This window comes from Artibeus jamaicensis, unplaced genomic scaffold (assembly GCF_021234435.1).
Source record: "Artibeus jamaicensis isolate MK-2021 breed Jamaican fruit bat unplaced genomic scaffold, CSHL_Jam_final contig_354, whole genome shotgun sequence".
In the NCBI taxonomy this organism is placed as follows: Eukaryota; Metazoa; Chordata; class Mammalia; order Chiroptera; family Phyllostomidae; genus Artibeus; species Artibeus jamaicensis.
The window spans coordinates 16,309,181-16,327,744 of record NW_026521803.1 but is presented as its reverse complement, the minus strand read 5'-3'; the positions used below and the strand labels follow the sequence as shown (position 1 = coordinate 16,327,744).

Here is an 18,564-nt window from a genome sequence, read left to right as displayed (position 1 = left end):
AACATTTTGCTTGGAATTATACACATAAGACTTTTCTAGAGCTTACTTTCAAAGGGGAAGATTCTATCCTCTGGTTAAAGTTGAGATCAGTCAGTAGAGCATAGCAAAATACTCAGTGTTTATTGATTCTGGTAGGTTATAACTGTCATCATATTGTATGAATTAAATGTTCTCCAGTTATGATTCTTGGATTTACAGATGGTTTTTAAATGCAGTACTTCTCAGATAATCTGTTGTTACGGATAGAGTTTTACTTTTAAGCCTCTGCCTAAGTCCCATCTCTAATAAACTGACCTTAGAAATTTTCTTCATTTATAAAATGAGGAAGGTTGAATTAGGATGTTTCAATTTAAATTCTGTTTAACTCAACAGTCTTTAAATTTACATTGATCTTGGTTTTGATACTGGTAGTCCTGTACTTTTTTTCTTGTGTACCATAGTGGTTTTTTAAAAATTAATTGGTATAGATGCAGTTTTCCTTGAAGAGGGTATTTTAGCAGAGGACATCTTACGCTACATAATAACAACTGGTATTTGGTTGGTTTAAAAAAACCACAATAGATCCATTTCCTAAATATTTTACCATAATTGAAATCATACAAATACACATTTATTCACTATTTTGAGGGGAGTAGATTTAGGTCAGAGAGTGTTGCTATGGATTCTTTGCGTTGGTGTAGGTTTTCTAATGAGTTTCATTTTGTTTTTCATTTATTCAGCTACATTCATAAGTTGTCATTTTTAATTTCCAGTTTTGGTTGCTTCAGAGTGGGAATCTAAAGATAATTGTCAAATAGTCTTCAGTACAGTATATCTCTAGATTTTTATCTACAGAGAAAAATGATACTTTCAGGTATAGATGGAAGCAGTTTACATAATACTGGTTTTGTTTAGTAGGCTTGGGAACAAATAGAGACCTGAAAAGGAGTGGAAAGCAAACATAGAAAGCTTCAAGCCTGTGAACTAACGTTCAGTTCTGTAAACATCGTCACTCACTGTTTTCAAACATGTTATGGTGCTTAGTTAAGAGACCTTTCATTATGTTTAAATAAATAGCGATAGACATTAATATTGATTTTTTTTTAAAAAGAATATTTCTATTCCTGATATCTTATGTAATTTGAAGAGTTTAAGGGAGTGGTGAAAGAATTCACCCATCTACAGTGTCTAGTGAAATAATCTCTTCATTATGTATTTATCAAAACAAACTCAACAGAGTTATATAACACTGTAGGCATAAATATGAATATACACACACAATTTCTAACAAGACAAAAGGTGACTTCCAAAACACATCTAGCCTCAGAATTTCAGATAAGGAATTGCGGACCTATACTAAAGAGGCAGAAACATGAGCTAACAAAATCACCCGGTAAGTTATTTGCATTTAAAGGATCCTTAAGTATAAATGTCAGAAGTACACTGACGACATCTAAAAATGGAGAGAGATACAAAGATAAACAGTATAAGGAAAAATGTTCTAATGAAGTTATGGCTGGCAATCCCAGAGGAACTGTGAACCATATGAATCTCACACTAGATGGGAAAGGCTATAAGAAGTCCTCATTAATTGAGTCAGCTTTTGTTTCCATATGAGTTACTGAAAGCTTAAGGTTCTTCGGAGCTTTTGGGGTTTTCAGATTTTGGATATGAAATGATGGGTGCAGGTTCTTCCCTTTAAGACCTATAGTGTATTTTTTTTTTCATTTTAATGGTGTATAAGTAAATAGTTGAGCTACTTTTCAAGTTGACATTGATAAGGACTTTTGACTGATGATTATTCATATAACCATGTTGAGTTGTGACTTCTCTTGTCCATAATCCATACAGTTATGAAAGTTTTGCCAGTAACCCTCTTGTTATCGACATTTTACCTTTAGTTCATAACTCTGAAATCTGTGATAGGTTTCTGTTTCATCCTCTTTTCTTAAATGGAGTTGTAAATTACCACATATTTATGGAAATATCAAAGAGAATTAATAAATATTTGCAAACCTTTTATAAAGAATACAGCATCTTAAAGTGTCATTCATTGGGGGTTGGAATTTTTAACAGACAATATAATAATATTTTTTCCCTCCAATGCAGGTGTTCTTTATACATTTTCCTACAGGGCTTCTCTGTGGAGAAATCCGAAAAGCATATGTAGAATTTGTCAATGTCAGCAAATGTCCTCTTACTGGATTGAAGGTTGTTTGTAAACATCCAGAGTTCTTTACTTTTGGTGGTAACACGGCTATTCTAACACCACTAAGTCCCTCAGCTTCTGAGAACTGTAGTGCTTACAAGACTGTTGTGACAGATTCTACCTCTGTGTGTACAGCACTCACATCATCAGCTTCTTCTACAGACTTTGGCATTGGCACAGGAAGTCACCCAGAGGTGATTCCTGTTCCCCTTCCTGACACTGTTCTTCTGCCTGGAGCTTCAGTTCAGCTACCAATGTGGTTACGTGGGCCTGATGAAGAAGGTGTCCATGAAATTAACTTTCTCTTTTACTATGAAGGTGTTAAAGAGCAGCCTAAAATACGGTGAGTATTGTAAAACTTTTTTAAAAATGTAACCTCTACGTTTAATATATATGTACAAATTCAAATAAATGTCGATATTTGTTAACATGTCATTCATTGTTCATTAAGAAATTGCTTCAGTTTTGTATGGCATTTATATTTGAGGTTGTTCCTAATATAGCTAGCTCTAAGTTCTAAGAGGCTAGAAGTGAAAAAAAGCTACAATAATCTTTTTTAGTGGCTTCTCTATCTATAAACTTCATGATTCTTTCATACAACTAGCTATTCTGGACAGTTACCACAAGATAATGAAATTCACCTTGTATGTAAAGACAAGCTGTCTACAGTCATCCTGTTTTAAGAAAATTATTTTACCTTTCTTTCTTTACTGATGCCCTTGCTCCTGCCCCTCCCCTGCCCCATGAGAATGTATGAAAAAATGTGCATGTATTTGCTGAACAGATGAGTAGAGGGTGCTGTAATGGGGCGTCACTGAAGAAGTCAAACCTGACTGGCTCGCACAAGGACTGTAGGCTATTATATTACGTAGCAGAATATTTTAGTTAAGTGATAATGCTCTTGTCATTTTTACAAAATTAACTGAAGTAATTGTACTATGTTTTTAGAGAAATGATATAGTATTTGTAAGCATATAAGTACATTTTACATACTCAGTTAAGTACTAATTTTCCTCAAGATGATAGAGAGTGCTGTGGCCAAGGCAATTAGGAAAGACTGCATAGAATGTAGTAGAAGTGAAATGAGCTTCCAAGGAAAGGAAAGACTGCAGAATATGCATATCAAGGGGAATAGGCAAGAGAATAGTTGGTCTTCATGAAGCTGTATATATGAATGAAGATGTATAAGATTTTTAACCCGATTGAGCTAGTTTGGCCACAGTGTAAAACGTACATAAAGGAAGTAAAGGGGAATGAACCTTGAAATGTAAATTTGAATGCCAGGTGAAAGTTTGGAGTTTACTTAGTAGACATTCAGTTACTTTGAAACCACTGTCAGAGAAGTGGCATAATCAGGACATTACTACATGAAGATTATTTTCATGTGCTATACAGTTGAGTTTGATGAGCACAGAAAGTGCCTAGAGTCAGAGAGATTACTGGTATCTTTCCAAATTGAGAAGAAGAAATTGAACTTAAGCGAACTAGATAATTTTACTCTATTGTGCTCTTTTTGTTTGTTTGTTTGTTCCTGACAGTGATGAGGTTTTAAAAGCTTTATTTGGAATTAAAGAATCATAACACAGGGAGAGGTTTTTAGATTAAATTTGCAATTCTTTATTTCTTCAGTCACAGAATATTAAGACACACAGCAGTTATTTGTACCAGCCGATCTTTGAGTGTACGAGCCACTGTCTGCAGAAGTAATTCTCTTGAGGATGAGGAGGGCAGAGGAGGCAATATGCTAGTCTTTGTGGATGTAGAAAATATCAACACTGTAAGTTGGTTTAAAACTCAGTTTTGTTTTGAATTCTGTTTGAAGTATTTCTTTTGTTTTAGTCATGGATTTTTTTTCTTTGTTTACAATACAGTGTAAGCTAGGAATTTATTAATGTTTTATAGAATAGAGTGTGAAATCATCTTAATTTTGTATTAGCTTTGTAATTTTAAGTATCTCTTTAAGTAAAAGGACCTGGTGGCATAAATGGGGCACATACTCATACAGTACATAGCACCACATGCCAGTAATTCAACCTAAAAGAGACCCCATAAAGTATTTTCTAGTCTCACCATTGAGAATCTCTTGCTGTAATTAAATTTATGAAGTTCTCTGAGGATTTCACATTCAGTGTTAATTTGATAACCCTTCAGATACATTTCTGACACTACCATATTCTTTATATAAAGCATTTCAGCCCTGGCTGGTGTGGGTCAGTGGACTGAGTGCTGTTCGATTCCCAGTCAGGACACATGCCTGAGTTGTGGGCCAGGTCCCCAGTAGGCGGTATATAAGAAGCAACCACACATTGATGTTTCTCTCCCTCTCTTTCATATTCCTTTCCCTCTTTCTAAAAATAAAATAAATAAAATCTTGAGGAAAAAAAAGTATTTCAAGCATTTTACCATTTCTGTTTATGTATTTGAAATTAAAAAAATTTTTGAAGAAGGGAATGTTATCTTATAATTAAAATAGAATCTTAGCTTCAGATTGATTCAGATCAGGTACTTATTTGAAATGTTAATTCTTTAATAACATTATGTACTTTGTTTTTAGCTTCATAGATATGTAAGATTCCTTCTTTTTAAGATAATTTAGGATTAATGCATTAATGCTTTGATGATCTTTCCCCCCAAAATCATTATTTGTAAGAGTAAGGAAATTTTAATTTCAAATTTTCTCTTATACAGGAGAGTAAAAAATTATATGCAGTTTAAATAACCTTATTCTATGTATATTGGCTGTGTATTGGGATTCTGTATTTTGAGGGTTTTTGGTTTTTGGTTTTTTTTGCCTTAATGGGAGTGGGATAGCTCAGAAAGATCAGAAGAAATAAAAAGAAAATGATAATGTTTTGATTAAAAATTGACAGCAAATAATTTTTGATCTGTTAAACACTACCAGTAACTCATTATGATAGTTCTAATAACTGAATATTTCTAGTGTTTATGTTTATGTTTATAATATGCAAAATTTTGTGTTTATAATATGCATTATAAACATATTCCTTACTGAATTTTTTAATCCTTGCCTGAGGATATTTTTTCATTGCTTTTAGAGAGAGAGAAAGGGAGACAGAGAGAAAAACATCCATGTGGGAGAGAGAAACATCGAATGATTGCCCTCTTGCATGTGCTTTGACAGGGGATCGAACCTGTGATCTTTTGGTCTATGGTTGATGCTTTAACCAACTGAGCCACGCCGGCCAGGGCCAAACTTATTTCTTAGATGAAATGTTGGCGTCTCTAAGAATATTAAAAAGGGGATTTAGGTAACTTAAACTTCATGAAATGTATATTGTTAATTTATTTTAAAATGAAATTTTCATCTTATGTTAAAATACTGAGTTTGGTACCATTGTGAATATTGTTTTTATTGGAATACTCTGTTAATACTCTTAAATCCTCAATGATTGTTTCATTTATTTTCATAGAGTGAAGCAGGTGTTAAGGAATTCCATATAGTACAAGTATCAAGTAGTAGCAAACACTGGAGGTTACAGAAATCTGTCAATCTCTCTGAAAACAAAGGTTTGTGTCTTTTTCTCTTTATAGTAAATTCTGACATACCTTCATTGCTTGATTTTTTTTCAGAGTAGTATCATAATCTAAGATTGTGGGTGCTTTCCTTATAATTAACATTATTAAGTGTTAAATTGTGCCTTCATTAATTAGTTGATGTAACTTTAAATCAAATTACTTATTTTAATTGATTATTTTTCATTTTTTGTTCCCTTCCACACCTTCCTATTTGCATTTTTTCTGTTTTCATTCATTTGTAAAATTGGTGCCTGAATACATGATCCCTTTCAAAATTTCAGATAGTGCAGGAACATATAGACTAAAAAGGAAGTTTTTCTTTGTTTCCTTTGCCATTGGAAAGCTGGGTTTTTTTGTGAATAACCATATCTGTGTACTGACGGGTTCTTCTGTGTATTTCCATACTTATATAACATTTAAAAAAAAGAATATGCATAGTTGTGATATATATTGACAAATTATTTTCCAGAATATTTCTATCCGTTTATTATCTTGCCAGTAATGAGATTATCTAGTAATGTAGAGTGAAGCTAGGAAAATGATATTTGCTTTTTCTGGAAAAGTATTATATGATACATATTCAAAAGATACAAAGTAGTTTAAACCCTCAGCCTCATGATTATTCTTAGTTTTGTAATTTATCCAAAGGAATTAACTTACAATATGGGAAAAATCCATGTAGTCAAAGCAGTTTATTGCAAGATTGTGCTTACTAGGACAAAATTCAGTGTGGCTTTAATATAAATTTAGCTGCAATTAAGAGTATTTTGTGGTCATTAAAATATATTAGCATTTTAGAGGTGTTTACAGCGGTGGAAAGATACATCATAGCAAAGTGTATGCATAGAATAGTACTGGTATAAATCATGCGTATATGAAGAAATACTGAGCAGAAATGAAGAAATGGTAGAGTGGTGGGACTGTGCCTCCAAGTTCTTACATTTCACACTTCCTGTTTATCTGTACCGTCAGATCGGTAGGCACACGCACACAGACACATGAACATGTGTTTCAAGAACATTTAATTTTATCCTTTTTAAGAGCAGAGTTAGATTTACTTCATTGAGATGAAAGCAGAGATTTTTTATTAAACATTATTTATAATTATGCATTATTTTCCAGTTTGAGGAATTCTGAATAATGAGTTAGTTCCTTTTACCATGTTATAAGCTAAGAAAGGTCTTTGAAATTTTCTCTTTTCTTTCTAGATGCCAAACTTGGCAGTAGGGAAAAGGGAAAGTTTTGCTTCAAGGCAATACGATGTAAGGAAAAAGAAGGTAAGTTTATTTTATTTTAACGTTTCTGAATCGTCATTTTATATTTCATGCCAATGATATAATTAGTTTATTTCCTCCCCTTGTTTTTTTTTTTAGTTGCCACACAGTCCTCAGAAAAATACACCTTTGCAGATATCATCTTTGGAAATGAACAGGTATGCAAATATGCACAGTAGCATTTGATTATAAAAGTCGGAGTTCTGGAATATCTGCCTATTTTGGCAAAACTGTTGCTTTAGTAATCCCCAGGTTATTTGGTGGATGAACTTTGTTGGGTTTTAACACCTGACTTCATGCCCGAAAACAGACCAAAAATGCTATATAGATTTATACCATTTTGCCTTGGCTGGTGTGGCTCAGTGGCTTGAGTGCTGGCCTGCAAACCAAAGGGTCACTGATTCGATTCCCAGTCAGGACACAGGCCTGGGTTGAGGGCCAGGTTCCCTGTAGGGGTTGAACAGGAAGAAACCACGTATCGATGTTTCTCTCCCTCTCTTTCTCCCTTCCTTCCCCTCTCTTGAAAAATAAGTAAAATGTTTTTTAAAAATAGATGTATACCATTTTAATTAATTAGTTAAAAGTACCTTTTGATCACATGAAATAAGTATAATCTTTAGGATTAGAAAAACATTATTATATGAAGTAAACTGTCAGAGAAAGTTGTCACAGTGGAATGTATAGATGATAATCCTTTGAATTTTGGTATATTATATGGTTTTGAGACCCAAATAATAAGCTGTTTTGTGATATTAAATGTATTATTGTCTAGAGCAGTGATACTCTCAACTCCATTATTTATAAGAATCCCCTGGAGCAGTAGTTTTCAAACTTTCAAAAATGTGCAGAACCTCTGATTCATTACATCTTGAGTGGAGTACGGGGATTTGCATTTTCTACGAGCCCTACAGATAATCTGAAGAGGCGATCTGCTGAGGAAAAAACTGGACGAAGGGTGTCAAATTCCATGTAGTTATGCACTACCATTGTTATTATTTCTTCCTTTTGTTCTTTTTCTTGATAATTTCAAACATCCTTACACTTTCATATTCCTGATTATCATTTGCCTTCATCTACTTATTCTTTGTGACTGTCTTTTGATATTTGGGAGAAGCAGCTATTGACAAATAGCTCAGAGGACCAAAAGTCCAATAATTCCAAAACAAGTATGACTTTTGTAGATACTGTTTTTCCTGAACGTTTGAATTCAGCTTTCAGGATTTCATTTGTTTGTTTTGTTAATTTCATTTCTAAATTTGACATTCCTAGAAACATCATCAGGACCCTTAAATTATTCAGGTTGTAATTTTTATTCTATTTGTTGCTAAATACTTTTGTATAGGGGAATTGAAGACAAAAACAAGGGCATTTTTCCTTTTTGATGAATCTGCTTGAGTAAATAAAACTTACCAAGCAATACAGATAAATGAGAAAATTGGAGGGAAAAAAATTACTCCTAATGGGGAAAATGTCTATGTTTATTAATAATTAAAGCATAACATCTACATAATGTAGCATATAATTCAGGAAATCATTGTAAGAGATTTTACAATGAAATGCAATATTCCCTTAATTAAGTGAAATCTCATAGTTCTGAGCCCATTTAAAATTCTTTTCTCATATTCTCTTCAAGTATAAAAACCAAATTAATACCCATGAATCTATATGCATTCTGCTTGATTGGATATTGCCCTAGCGTTCTAAGTATTTGAATGAGAAATACTTCTGTTATTTTAATAATAAAAATTACGTTTCTACAATTTATTTTTTTATTCATTTTCTTAGACCTACCCATTCATCCTCCGTGGATGCTTGAAAAGTCAGACCTGATGTCACAGCACTGTAGATTATTTTGAATTAACACCTTTAATGTTCAGGGTAATTCGTATGAGATATTTTAGGCATTCAAATCTAAATGTGGCCCCCCTGTATTCAACAAATTGACAAGAAATTATTGAGTAAACCTTTGTGTAAGTTACAGAAATATAAATTTGGCAGGATGTATTTAATGGAAAACAATTATGTAGACAAGTGATTTTCTCTTCACAGATAATAAGTTCAGCAAGTCCATGTGCAGATTTCTTTTATCGAAGTTTATCCTTTGAACTAAGGAAATCGCAAGCCCAGCCGTCAGTGCATACAGAAAAACAGTCAGTAGAAGATGCAGTGAGATTAATTCAGAAGTGCAGTGAGGTGGATTTGAATGTGGTCGTATTATGGAAGGTATGTGTTATTACAGTATTTCAGCAAACTTTGCTTATAGATACTTGATTCTTAAGCTGAAGAACAAAGTAACCTGCCCTTTATGTTTTCCTCTTTAAATGTTCCATTTCAATATTAAAGTTGTTCTATGGTTTAATATTTCTGTAATGACTTTTTTGCATAAAGGAAGAATTTATTCAAATTAGATCACCTCTGTCTCTGTTATTATTAGTTTGAAATGGTGCTGAGAATACTGTAGACATGATAAGCTTCATGAAAGCCAGTATTATTATTAAACTCTTTATTATGGGCATTTTTAAATACTGAGAAAAGGAAAAGTAGCACCATAATAAACCTCTTGATACCCATTACTCATTTGTTGCTACTCATTTTTTATCTTCCCTTTTTCTCTCTCCTTTGTTTTATTTTTACCTTCCTTTATTTTATGCTGTAGCATATTTTTAAAATGATATGATATTTTATCTGTAAATGCTTCTGTATGTACTTGTAGCACATAAAGGCTTTCTTGTTTAATTCAACCCCACAGTACTATTATCTCAGCCAAATTAACAATAATTCCTAATAATTATCTAACTGTTGGTCTGTATTAAGGTTTTCCAGATTATTTGAAAATAATTTATTTTTCTTTTGAAAATTGTATCCAAATAAAACTCATACATGGCAGATCAGAATAAAATTGTTTAGGCATTAGTCTTTCCTAAAGTTAACCTGAACTATAAATACAGAGCAGGCTTGCTTTTCACAGCATAACCTTTTGTATCTTAGTCATATATATATATGCCTAGATATATATTGTATGTGTGTTTTATTTTTATTGAATTTATTGAGATGATATTGGTTAATAAAATTATATAGGTTTCAGGTGTACAGTTCTATAATACATCATCTCTGTGTTTTGTGTTCACCACCCAAAATCAAACCTCCTTCTGCCACCATTTATCCCCTCCTTTTTCCCTCTTTACCTCCACCCACCCCATTTTCCTTTTTATTCAGCCCCCAAGTCCCCCTCCCCTCTAACAGTCTGTCAGTCTGTTTTCTGTATCTATAAGCCTGTTCCTGTTTTCTTTGTTTATTAGATTGCACATGTAAGTGAAACTATATGCTATTTGTGTTTTTCTGAATGTCTTATTTCACTTAGTATAATACTCTCCAGGTACATCCACAGTGTTGTAAAAGGTAAGATTTCCTTCTTTTTTACAGCCTAGTCATATTTCATTGTGTAAATGTACCACAGCTTTTTTTCCACTCTTCTGTGAATGGGGACTTGAACTACTTCCAAATCTTGCCTATTGCAAATAATGCTACAGTGAACATAGGGGTACATATATTCTTTTAAATCAGTGGTTGGGGCTTCTTCAGATACATTGCCAGAAGTGGAATCGCTGGGTCATAAGGCAGTTCCATTTTTAATTTTTGGGGGGTAACTCCATACTGTTTTACACAGTGGCTGCACCAGTCTGCATTCCCTATGATGGTGTATTAGGGTTCCCTTTTCTCTGCATCCTTGCCAGCACTTGTTGTTTGTTGGTTTACTGATGATAAATAAATGATGACAGGTGTGAGGTGATAGCTCATGGGGATTTTAGTTTGAATTTCTCTGATTATAGTAATGTTAAGCATCTTTTCAAAAGTCTTTTAGCCATCTGTGTCCTCTTTGGAGAAGTGCCTGTTCAGGTCCTTTGCCCATTTTTTGAGTTGAATTGTTTAGGGGTTTTTTTTTGTTTTGCTTTTTTTTGGTGTTATAAGTTCTTTATAAGTTTTGGACATTAAAAGCCCCTTATCAGATGTATCATTGGTGAATATGTTCTTCCATTCGTTGGGTTGTTTTTTCCATTTGGTCGATGGTTTCTTTAGCTTTGCAAAAACTCTTTAGTTTGGTGTAGTCCCATTTGTTTATTTTTTCTTTTCTTTCCTTTGCCTGAGAAAACATACCAGAACAGTATTGCTACAAGAAATGTCCAAGAGTTCACTGCCAATGCTTTCTTCTGGAATTTTTATGGTTTTGAGTCTTACATTTAAGTCTTAAATCCATTTTGAATTTATTCTTGTATATGGTGTAAGAAGGTAGTCTGGTTTATTACTTATTTGCATGCATCTATCCAATTTTCCAAACACCATTTTTTGAATAGACTGTCTTTATCCCATTGTATTTTATTGCCTCCTTTGTCAGTAAAGGTGTGGGCTTATTTTTGGGTTCTCTGTCCTGTTCTATTGATCTGTATGTTTGTTTTTATGCCAGTACCATGCTGTTTGAATTACTATGGCCTTGTGGTATAGTTTGGGACTCTGCCGTTCCTAAGCTTTTGTGACTTTTTGTTTCACTGGGTTAGGGAAATTTTCCATCATTATTTTTTCAAATAGTTTCTTGATCCCTTGCTTTCTCTCTCCTTCTGATACCCCTATGGTGCAGATGTTGCTGTGCTTCATTGTTGTCCTAAAGGTTCCTTATACTATCCTCATTTTTTTTAGCTTTTTAAAAAAATATTTTATTTATTTATTTTTAGAGAGAGGGGAAGGGAAGGAGAAAGAGTGGGAGAGAAACATCAGTGTGTGATTGCCTCCCATGTGTCCCCCATTGGGGACCTGGCCTGCAACCCAGGCATGTGCCCTGACTGGGAATCAAACAAGTAACCTTTTGCTTCACAGGCCTGTGCTCAATCCACTGAGCTACACCTGCCAGGGCTAGCTTTTTTTTTTTTTTTTTGAGTGGCGGGTACGTTCTCTGTGTATTTTTGGCTGTCTTGTCTTCTAAAGTGCTGGTGGATTCTATGCTTCATCCAGCCTACTGTTTATTCATTCTAATATATTTATTTCAAATACAGTCATACGTTAGTACTCGTTGGCTTCAGAACTCATCAAACCCTGTACTCATCACATTTTGATGATTCAAAAATGTTTCAGCGCTCGGTGCTTGCTTGGGATTCGTCATACTTGCTAGAACTTGTATGAGTCACGACACTCCCTGCAAGGGAAAATGCTTCATCACTCATTGCATTCGGTACTCGTTGGTTTCAACACTCGTCTCGAGTTCTAGAATGAATTAACAATGAGTACCGAAGTACCACTGTATTGTATTCTTTATTTCTGACTGGTCCTTTTTTATGGTTTCTATGTCCTTCTTATGCTAGCTATCTCTTTGTCAAAGTTCTAAGTTCCTTGAGCATCTTAATAACCATTGATTTGATATCTGTATTGGGTAAGTTGCTTGCCTCCATTTCATTTCGTTCTTTTTCTGGAAGTTTCTCCTGTTCTTTCATTTGGGGCTTTTTTCTATTTTAAAAAAGGTTTTTTTTTAAGATTTAAAAAATTTATTTATCTTTAGAGGGGAAGGGAAGGAGAGTGGGAGAGAAATATCACTGTTTGGTTGCCTCTTATGTGTCCCCTGCTGGGGGATTACAGGGAATTGAACATGGTTGTTTGGTTTGCAGGCCCTCACTCAATCCACTGAACTATACCATCCAGGGCTCATTTGGGGCATTTTTCTTTGTCTCCCCATTTTGCCTGCCCCTTTGTGTTTGTTTCTATGTATTAAGTCAGTCTGTTGTGACTGCCAGTTTTGGAAGCGTGGCCTTATGTAATAGGTACCCTGTAGAACCCAGTGGTACTGTCCACTTGATCTGAGGATTCCTGGAATGGACCTTGGGTCCCTGTCCTAGAGCCACACAACCCGGTCTGCTTAAGATTCTATCAGGAGACAAATCTCAGCAGGACGGTGCCACTGCAAGTTGTGGGGTGGCACTTGTTGATTTCCCAGTAGGGGGAAGTGCCAGTCAGGCTTCGGGGAAGGTGGGAGGAGTTGCCCCCACCCCAGAACCATACACCTCAGTCTGTCTCAGATTCTGCCCTGTCCTTGGCAGGATGGGGCCACCAGCAGAGAGGGTTGGGCCACCTGGAGCCTTAGAGGAAGGGTTAGCAGATCTTTGTTAAGGGGACATGCACCCCAAAGCCACCTTTGTCAGTTGCTGACATCCCCTGAGTGTGCCCAGAACTGTATATCCCAACACAGGCAGCTGAATCCTCAGCAGGGTATGAACCCTGCAGGGTGTGACAAGTCCAAAGGGTGGGAGCTGTTGTGTCCCCCAGGGTGATGCTGTAAGGATGGGAGTGCGTCACCTATGGAAGACGGCCTCTGTGGTGCATCTCAGCACACAGGTCCTGGTGGCTGTCCCATCAGCCCTCTCCCTAGATCCACAAACCCCAGCCTTTCCTCACACAACTTCATTCCCCTTCACCTTTCCTCCCCCAGAACCCAGATGTGTGGCTGCAGATGAGATTTTGTGTATGGGCCCTGTAGGAGGGCACTTGGGTTGCTAGCAAAGTCCTGTCTCCCTGGCAGACAGAATCCTCACTGACTTTCATCCAGATGTTACGTGGGCGCTTCTTCCCAACTCTGTTTCTCTGGGCTGGGTAACCCGGCACAGGGTCTTGACCCCAGCACCTCTGGGGGAACCTTTGCAGCTGAGATACCCCTCTGGGATTCCTACCGCAGCACATGGGAGCGGGGCCTGCATCTCCACCTGTCAGGTCTCCTTCCTGTCAGTCTTGATGTAGCTTCTATAAATCTTTGACTGTAAGACTTCTGTTCAACTAGTCTTCAGTTGGTTATTCAGGTTGATTGTTCTGTATTTTAGTTGTAACTCCAGTTTAGTTTTGGGAGGAGGTGAGTATAATATCCACCTAATCCACTGCCTTTTTGGATCACAATTTGTCATATGTATGTATATGTAATGGTTCTACAATGAAATGAAGGATCCTGAACAGTGAGTGAGTGGTATTCACCTGAACCGTGTGAGGTTTGATTCTGTGTTGTTTGATAAAAGGGCTCACATAAAGGTCTGACCATAGTAGATGATCATTACATGTATTTTAAATGGATTTAGATGTCTAGGTGTTCTTTTTACTAAATCACATGTTTAGTAAACATTTGTGAAATTAAGCAGCCATGAGTGTTCCTTTTCATGTTTCAATTTGTTTTTAAGTAAATTGATGCTTTTGGTGATTATAGAAGGTATTAATATTAACAGTATTAGGTACACATTATTAGCTTGAAATCAAATGTTCTCAAAGTTTAGAATCAAAAGAATCCTGTTTTCAGTCTCAGCAGTATTACCCCTAATATAAACAAACTACCCATCATTAAATGAACATATAATACATATTATATGTTCATATTTGTTGGCATTTGTGGCTGTCATTCCACAGATTTCTGCCATGTAAGTGTTGGTAATATTTCTGAGACAGCATTTTGAGTAATGTATGCTTTGTACTCTGTAGTCATTGTTAAGCCCATATAGTAACCTTGGTTGGGGAGAAAAGTGTTAATGTTTTTAAAAAATGGCCCTGAATAAAAGCTCACTACTAGTATTGCCGATCACATGAAGAAGAAACATATCGAAGATTGTGGTGCTCCTTGGCTATAGAAAATGGAAGTTTAAATTGATTAAAGAATGGGATTTGAAGTTTGATAGTGGCTGGTACCTGATAACGTTTATTACTTACTCATTGGAAAAAGTGGTAGGTTTTATTTAACAAGGGCACTGGATTATGCAGAAATGGCTATTGAATTAAAAAAACCTTGAAGATTCATGTACGTTGTGGAATGGCATACACAGGAAGCATAGGACTCTTTGAATAAAATGTGTTCAGGAGAATACTTCAGAGTTTGAGCAACTTTTTGTGGAAAATTGGGTATATTACAACTCCTAACCAATCTTAACTAAAAATAAAGGTTTGTTTTACAAAGTTAATCCTTTGTGCAGGGAGGAGAATACATTTTAGAATTAGGCCATGTCTGTGGGTCATTTTTACTCAGTCCCATTAGACTGTCGGAAAAGAAGTGTGACATGTCTGAAGACCTCGTCTTGACTTGATTAGAGGTCACCCCATCAGGTGATTAACGCCTTCTGCATTTCTGGGTTGTGCGTGGAAAGATTCTGAGCAGATCCTGGGATGTCCTGTGCTTTCGTGCAGCACTGCTCCAAGTACAGAACTTGAAAGTAAACACTTAGAAATTTTTAGAGCATTTTGGTGGCATTGGCATTACTATATAACATGTAGTAATTTTTCCGTTGAGTCTAATAGTAAAAAGGTGCATTTGTCAAAAAAAGTTAAGCCTTTGTGTTTGCATAATGTGATAATAACAATATATTAGCCATTTACAGATTATATTTTGGGGGGACAGAAACAATTCAAGTGGGAGAAGAGTTATATGCTGGAACAAGTATTTTGATACAGATGAAATCAGTTTGCTACATAGAAATAAAAGCCTCTTTTAAAAGCATATGTACTTACACTTAAGATTTCTAAGGGTGTGACATTTCCATTTATATATTTATGCTTGTACTCACTGATTTTACTCTACTATGTGATTAAACCCTGGGGTGTTTCAAAAGCAAGAATATATGACGCCTTCTGCCTTCATGTTGGCATTCCAGTAAAGAAAAAAGCTTGTTGCTATGACATTTTTTTTGACCAGTTTCATAAGAGCTCTAGAGAAAATTGGAAAAGAACTGAAGATGTATCTCTGAAATACCCAAACCAGCACTTACATTGATGCAAAAGAGATTTTGACATATACTTTATAGATTGAGTGAATAAGTAAAAGTGGTAATGCTGACACAACCATGAGTGTAGGTAATTGATGGATATTAGCCATAATATTTCTACCTTCCATCAAATACTACACTGGTTACTTTTCTTTCTTTTAGAAACAGAAGCCGAGTTTATTTGTTCATTTCTTGCATTTGAAGTACTCCTTGATGACATCCTTGGCTTGAGACTCTGCCGCAGTCCTTAACCACCACACAGCTGCAACCAGCCACATCATGGGGCTTTGCCTTTCTGTCAGTTTTACACTGGGCAATCCATTCTCCTAGTGTCTCGTTGTCATCGTCTGTAATTGTATTGGTTTGGTGTTCAGTATAAAGGGCTTCTGCCAACATGACATATACAGCTCATCACAGTCGGATGCAAGCACACAGAGATGGGCTTGCCACTTGCCCATGGCTCTGGCAGTTTTCACGAATTCGCATGCTGAGTCACCGTGGGTGAGGGTGGTCTTTAGCACCTCTTATAAAGCAGTATTGATGTCCATTACACCTCCAGCAGCAGTGCCTCCTTGGTCATAGCGGTGGGTTATTGGTGGGACCAATGTTGAATGCACCCAACCTTCGGCCTCTGCCTTCATGGAACTTCACAGTGGCTGGGAAGGAGCTTGTTGGTTGCTTTTGAGGTTACTGCTAAGCAGGGTAACATTTTTTGTGCTTTGTATCTTAGGCTTACGTAGTGGAAGACAGTAAGCAGCTTATTTTGGAAGGTCAGCATCATGTTATTCTTCACACTGTAGGAAAAGAAGCCTTTTCATATCCTCAGAAACAGGTAATAACAGTTTGCTTTGGGGCTTTCCTATAAACTCATGGAGGGTTTTGTTTGGCTGGTTTTGTATTTTTGATGAGTACTGGTTTGCACAAGCTTTTATATTGGGATTTAAGTTGGGGTTGGCGACATAAGACATTAAAATAAGAAATGAACATAGATTGCTTTTTAAATTGTTAGCGCTTATTAAGAGTATTAAGATGCAATTATGATCTTGAGTTTTCCTGATATACTCTTATTGAATCTAGAATTCATATTTTGTAAAGAATTGATTTGTTTGGGAGGACAGTGCTCTCGGTACTTTCCCATTTGTTGTAGCAGGCCCAGACCACTGCAGAATTCCAGGGCGCATACCATGCAATGCAAGGGGTGGCCTCTGGAGTCGTGCCGCAGCTGGGGATGGCGTCTAACGTGTTTTCTTTTTTTTTCCGGAAATACTATTTACTCTTTCCCAAAAGTTCTCACAGTACTGTGAACAATATTTAAGCACAGTTAGTCCAGTAATTCAAATAGTGACCTTATGTTGTATTTATAAATAGTAGATATTTATTTTCAAGCTTTTCTCTCCTTTATTTTTGACTACTTTTATTTTGAAATAATACAGAAAAACTTCAAGAATAGTAGAAAGGACTCTATACCTTTTACTCAGGTTCTCAAGTAGCATTTTCTCTTATTTGCTTTATCATTCTTTATATACATACAAATTATTTTTTTTCTTGATCATGTTCAAGTAATTACTTTCAAGTAAAACGCAGACATCCTATCCCTCTAGTATTTCTAAGACCAAAGATAATCTCACACATAAGCACTAAGACCATGATTGAAACCAGGAAGTTTAACATTGATGCATTATTCTTCATATACAGTCCATATTCAAATGTCACCAAAGTTCTCAATAATATTTTTATAGCTGTTTGTTTTTTTCTGTCCAGCATCCAGTTCAGGATCACACATCGTATTTAGTTGTCATATCTCTTCCGTCTCCTTTAATCTGGAATAATTTCTTGTGTCTTTGACAGTTATGACTTTAACATTTTTTAAGACTGTGGGCCAGTTATTTTAATGTATAATAATACCTCTGGATTTTTCTTGTGCTTCATCATGATTAGCTTAAGGTTACGGATTTTTATGGCAGAAATACTGCATAAGTGATGTTATCACCTCATCAGTGTATTACATCACAAGCACATGATATTAATTTATCCCATTAGCAGTGATGGATCAGTTGATTAAAATCGTGGTTGCCATGTCTCTCCACAGTAAAGTTACTGTTTTTCCTTTTGTAAGAAAGAATTTGTGGAGAGATAACCTAAGACTATATAAATACCTGATTTGTCATCAAGCTTACTTAGATCCACTAGTGTTAGCTTCCACTGGTGACTCTATAATTTGAATGTTTTTATTTTGATAGTTACTAATGGTAATTTTCCATTAGGCTTAATGAATATATCAAATTTAGCCCCATATCTATTTCTCATTTAAAAAAATATTTTTCTTCCTTTGATTAATACAGAACTCCTGAGTTTTAGTTGTAAATGCCATAAACTTTTTATAATTTGGAACATCTCAGACAGTGGCAAGATCAGCACTTAGAAAATGAAACAAAGTGATTGCTATAAAATTTAACCTTGTTATGTTCCCATTTTATATGCTATGTATGTAACTTTTTTTATTTCTTTGTATTTTACCTTTGAAGTGTTTGATAGTCTCTATATAACTGAGCTTGGACGACATGGTGGTTTTATGCTGTGAATAATAGATGCGAAGTCTAAAGACTTTCAGATTGATGACCTCATGCAAATTGCTTGCATAACTTGATGAACTTTAGCTTTACCTATTCACTTATAAAACAAAGATAATGGTGCTTTACAGCTTCCCTTGTGGCCAAACTGTCATAAAGTAAAATCAAATCCTTATGAAACTACTGGTACAAATTCTTTAGCATGGATTGTGAATATACTTCTTGCT

The 18,564-nt window shown here is 35.4% G+C and overlaps 1 protein-coding gene and 1 pseudogene across 2 annotated transcripts in view; one reads left to right on the top strand and one right to left on the bottom strand.

Moving 5' to 3' along the window:
* TRAPPC8 (trafficking protein particle complex subunit 8) overlaps nucleotides 1-18,564 on the top strand; it is a 91,536-nt gene that overhangs the window by 60,339 nt on the left and 12,633 nt on the right. For both annotated transcript variants that reach the window (XM_037165634.2, XM_037165635.2), the window contains exons 20-26: nucleotides 2,089-2,531; nucleotides 3,818-3,965; nucleotides 5,620-5,716; nucleotides 6,934-7,002; nucleotides 7,099-7,157; nucleotides 9,049-9,222; nucleotides 16,498-16,599. In XM_037165634.2, coding sequence (XP_037021529.2) covers nucleotides 2,089-2,531; nucleotides 3,818-3,965; nucleotides 5,620-5,716; nucleotides 6,934-7,002; nucleotides 7,099-7,157; nucleotides 9,049-9,222; nucleotides 16,498-16,599 — 1,092 coding nt within the window. The remainder of the gene's footprint in view (nucleotides 1-2,088; nucleotides 2,532-3,817; nucleotides 3,966-5,619; nucleotides 5,717-6,933; nucleotides 7,003-7,098; nucleotides 7,158-9,048; nucleotides 9,223-16,497; nucleotides 16,600-18,564) is intronic.
* LOC119064059 (40S ribosomal protein S12-like) lies at nucleotides 15,953-16,408 on the bottom strand (annotated as a pseudogene).